Source organism: Eucyclogobius newberryi, unplaced genomic scaffold (assembly GCF_026437365.1).
Source record: "Eucyclogobius newberryi isolate DKJ021-1_F unplaced genomic scaffold, fEucNew1.0.hap1 SCAF_2, whole genome shotgun sequence".
In the NCBI taxonomy this organism is placed as follows: Eukaryota; Metazoa; Chordata; class Actinopteri; order Gobiiformes; family Gobiidae; genus Eucyclogobius; species Eucyclogobius newberryi.
The window spans coordinates 44,812,371-44,817,370 of record NW_027315834.1 but is presented as its reverse complement, the minus strand read 5'-3'; the positions used below and the strand labels follow the sequence as shown (position 1 = coordinate 44,817,370).

The 5,000-nt window shown below is 46.1% G+C and overlaps 1 protein-coding gene across 1 annotated transcript in view; it reads left to right on the top strand.

Moving 5' to 3' along the window:
* Positions 1-5,000, top strand: part of smad7 (SMAD family member 7) — a 13,952-nt gene that overhangs the window by 1,172 nt on the left and 7,780 nt on the right. Inside the window, exons 2-3 of the mRNA XM_072453215.1 lie at positions 252-305; positions 3,013-3,084. Coding sequence (XP_072309316.1) covers positions 252-305; positions 3,013-3,084 — 126 coding nt within the window. The remainder of the gene's footprint in view (positions 1-251; positions 306-3,012; positions 3,085-5,000) is intronic.

Sequence of the window (5,000 nt, the reverse complement as noted above, 5' to 3'; positions counted from 1 at the left end):
ATGTGTGTGTGCAGTGTCCCGGGCCAAAAGAGGCCTGTATCTCAGTTTGTCCTAGACGCTGATAGTGGCCCTGCTGGCGCCAGGCGGCCCCCTGTTTATCTGCCTGCCAATGAAAGGCAATAGCCGCCTAGCCGGCCCTTTCTGCGTCTCTGAGAGCAGAGCTGACAGACACAAACCTTCTCCCTGAAGAATGACCATTCTTATCATAAAGTTAATGTCTTTTCTCATCCACTGCTTTGTTCTCTCTCCAGAGTCTCCTCCTCCTCCCTACTCTCGCTATCCCATGGATTATCTTAAACCACCAGGTAAGATCACGCTTTTAATAATGTAATAATATCTGTGTAAGAGCCTATGGCAGAATTATGATGTCTTGGTTTTCCATTTTCCTAATATGTATGCGGTAAAAAAGACTTTCCCAGTGTCTGTGTGTGGGATTGTTGTGATTTATGATGCAGTGGAGGGTGTGCTCAAAGCTGGACACTTCTCCCTGGCTGGCAGTCAGGACCAAGCAGCACAAAGTGATACAGCACACCACCAGTGCCACACTGTGTGTCTTCAGGAGCAAGAGCTATTTGTGTTTACATCTATCTTTTGTGAATCGCAGACAGACGGCAGCGTCTCTGGAGCCAGTCTGGTTTTATCAGATGAATTAATCGACAGATTAAAGCTGAAGGCTGCTGGGTTTATGGCTCTGTGTCACCATGACACGTCACTCATGGATTCCTCAGTAATTTTGAGAAGTAATCCAGTGTAATTTTACATCCGCCCAAATGCAGCACTTTCTACACCGTCCCTTGCCTGTCAGTTGATTCTTTGCATACAGCATTATATGGTTGGAGGATATAAACAAGCCCTCTGGAAAGTCCCTTTTGTATCTTCAACAATTCTCAGTATTCATCCCTGAAATTAAAAAGCAATGGAAACAGCGAAACACACACATACAAACAATTATAGAAACTTCAGTAATACGGCCTTTTGAGTCTCACTTAACAAGAAGCTGTTTATGCTCAAACTCATGGGACCATTTTAACTTCACTCTTTCCCCTTCTCTGTTCAGAGCTCTGTGTAGCTGTCAGCGCAGGAAAAGCACAGTGTTAGACAATGACCAGTTAGCCGAGCAGGCAGACGGCCTTTTAGCCAGGAGAAGGAGAAAGTGGCTTTGAGTGAATGGAAACAATAGGAAGTCATTGCAACAGCAGCTGGGGTCTCTCCAACCCCGCCCCCACTGCTACTGCTATGTTTTATTCTAGTGGTAATGCATCTGCAAAACACAGGCCATTACCATATGCTGAATGAAACATGACACCAAAATATAGTGTTAGTGTGAAAACATGTTAATAAAGAGATGGCTAGTTCCAGGCTAGCCCATTTTAGCAATCAAAAGAAATGTAGTCAAATGAGGGATTTCCCTTGTGCCTCAGAGAGTTGTCACTCATATTTCCTATTACTGCCGTTTATCATGCTTTATACGTATGAACTTTGTCTGCATAGCTCCTGTTCAAGATGATCAAAATAATAGTTCAGAAAATCTACTCTGTTGACTTGACAGTGACACAGGGAGACCAGGCTTAGATTTATTGCACTGGTTTTATGATTGCACTGAGCAGGAAGTGGACCTAAACATGTCCAGTCCTAGAGGCAGTGGTCAATATGAAAGTACACACACATCAAATGCTACCTTGTTCCAGCTCTGGGGAATATAAATCACAGCCTGTTTAGCTTCACTCTGATGCCCCCTCGACTCTGTGGTCAGCTGTGAACTGTTGCCCGGGAGACCAGATCGTTGGCAGCCAATGATAACCTGCGAGGCTGCTGTGTACCCTGGACCACAGCAGCACGGGCCGTGTCCGGAGGGCGAGGGCAGGGAGCAGGCCAGGGCGAGTGCTGGAGCCTATGGACACACCGGCTTTATTGCCACTTGAATTCAGCCTTGTCAGACCACAGTGCGACAATAAGTGACCCATGCTCCAGCCGGAAGGTCATTTGCGTTCCAGTTTATTAGTGCCTGTTATAAATGTACACACAGTAACCCCAGCCCTGTTTATTCATGTAGCCAAAGTTCTGCGTTTGCAATGTGAAACTGGTTCAGTACAACCCCAGGAAGGGCAGATCCTACCTCAGTCACCAGAACTGACAGAAAACCTTTGGTAGACATGTATAGTTACTTTTCACTTCCTGGTGATAAAAGGCTGCTGTTGAGGATTTATAATTCAGTGGCCACAGTGCTTAGTGGATGTAGGTGCAGTGGCCAGTTTACGTGCAGTGAAAGGAATGTATCATTAGTGAATGCCAAGCTCCCAGAGGCAGCTCTGCAGTAGCGCTCGTCTGCTCCAGCAGTGTGCCTCTGTTCCACACACACAGCAGTTTTGTTAAAGCTCCATTCAGGTGTCATGTTGAAACTAGCCTACATCACAAGTCTAAGTTGTAGTTTGTTTTTTCAAATGCAAAGAGAGGTTGAGTGAATGAGTAGTTCTATTTTTCTCCCGCTGGCCATCAAGCGTTCTATTAAGAAAATGTACTGTGTTATGCTTTCAATACTGCTCTTTGAATCTGTGTTTGGTTCATTGTTTTTGCCAGATTGAACATTTTTCCACCTTGAGTTTGGGACCTGCGTTTTAAAATGTTTTTAGACATGCTAAACTGAAAACTATTGTTATCATCTAAAGAGTAAATTGAGGTCCTGCCTCCGTCAGACAGAAGTGTTAGATGTGCATTTGGTTTGGTTATTGAGTAAGGGCCAGAAAGTGTTCGACCTAGGCCATTAGCAGGAGATCAGCAGCTTGTCTGAGCAGAGATGGAGACCTACAGTTTCTCATGCAGTGGATTATGGGGGATTATCAGGGGTGTAAGAAAGTGTGCAACGTTAGTCTTCGGTGTGTGAGAGTGTGAGCCTGCTCGTCAGCGTCTTCATTAGGCATTGATTTCACCAGGTGATTGATGGCCTCACAGCTGCCGCTTAGCCTCTCTCCCACACACGGTTCACTCACACATGTCTCTGTCTCCTCTGTCTAGATTCTCCAGACTCTGGACCTTCATCCAGTGACACTGGAGGAACAACATATTCGGCCCCTGTGGGGCTCTCAGGTAAATATGCCTTTTATCATAGGGACAGTTTCCATGGGCTTCCTTCTCTTGCTTCTTGTCTGTCCTCTCTCTTTCATTCTTTTCCGCACACATTCATCTCTCATACTTGTGGTGATGAGGCAGTGATTGTGGGGGCCCCTTCTTCCCTTCTGTAATAAAACTCCAGTGAAGCAGGGTGGTGTATTTCTCCCACATACACATACATTCCTCCCTCCTGGCTCTTTGAACACAGCTCCACTCTGCTGCTCTTCCTTTCATCATTGCCCTTGTAATAGAGGATTGTTGTTTGCTGTAAAATAAAAGTAAATAAAAGCAGCTTGGGACAGGCATGTTTTTGAATTGGTGCAGCACAAGGTCTAGCCGCCGTAGACTACACAGAGCCACTTCAGTTTCCTCATGTCGTTCCTTTCTTCCATCCCTGGAGCAGGACGTGTTTTGGGTTTCCTTTAGCTTTCTGCAATAATCCCCTTTAGCTGCCATGCCTTGCTTCCCCAGGCCCTTTCCACAGGCTCAGAGCAGTGTGGATCAGCTCTCCTCTGAGCCTCAGATGGTTCTCATTACTGGGCCTTTAAAGCCTGTTTTATGTCAGTTGCTGTTTGCTGCCCAGTCCCCCCTCTTTTGTTTGGGGGTAGGGATGCTCGAGAAGGGAGTATCCTCACTGCCCACCTGCCTCTGTGTACATGAACAATTTTAGAAGTTAAAAAGCTTGTATATTTAGCTGCTTCAAATGAGATTTGTCCAGTTTTAAAGAGTTTCAGACCTGATATTTTTAGCATGAACGCAGATTCCCCTTACTAAAACACAAGTTAACTAGTCTTCCAAACAGTTCCAGCTAATTTTGCTACCATAACCCCCTTTGTCCCATTGGTTTCTTAATCCCCCTCTCTGTCTCGATTCGCCTCCTGACAAAAGAAACATGGCTCTCCCAGAGGCTTGCTGCTGACCTTCTAATTCACTCACTCTGGCCTTTTTATGTTCTGCTCCAGACGTATTTACAGAGAGAAGGAAGGAGAGTGTCCGGGGTGCTAAAGATTTGAAGTCAAAGAGAGTTATAGTGGTATAATTGCTGTACAATGCAGCTTGCGTTCTAAGATTTAGACTTGTTAGGAAGAGGATACATCTTTTTTGTTTTAAAGATACACTATGAGTTGTGGTATCCAGACGGGAAGGAGTTAAAAGTGAGAGACTGTGACAGCGACAAGCGCAAATGCAATCTAGGCTGCCTGCCAGGCTAGCGGCTCCAAAGCTTCTCTTGTTGGCTCACGTCATCAGCTTGGAACAGAGCTCGGCATATAGAGCAGAGGAGAAGGAAAGAGAGAGAAAAAATATGGCAGGGGGTTGGTGCCGATCTGAGCGGAGGCTGAGGGCTTAGCTCGGGGACTTTGGGTTGATTTCAAGGGAAAAAAGAGAGCGGGTCAGGGTTAAGGAGGCACTGGCTATGAATGTGTGCAGTGTTAAGTAATATTTAAACTTGTTAGGGGCTCTTTAGATCATTATGCACGGTGGAGGAGTGACACATTTTTAGTGTGTGTTAGACCGTGCAGCCCAAACTTCCTTGCAGCTAAATTGAATCATGAACATGGACGGTTGAGATGCTGCAAGAACCAGTTTGCTATTTGGGGTATAATTAATGGTTCTGTGTTGATGTCATTTCGCTAGGCGGTCTCTCACTCGTGCTCTTCTTGGCTGTGTAGTGTTTGCAGTGTGTTGGCCAATGGCATGTCTACTGGTGCCATGAGGGACTGACCCGGAGTAGCTGTATGTAAGGGGATCCGGTGGGCCCGCGGCGACATGTGCGCACAGGCCAGCAGATAGGATGACCCGGTACGAGCCCTGGCGCACGGCCGACTGTCACACAGGCACTTCCTCTCATTGCAGGTTAAATTTAGGCCCCCTTGTATTCTTATATCACCACT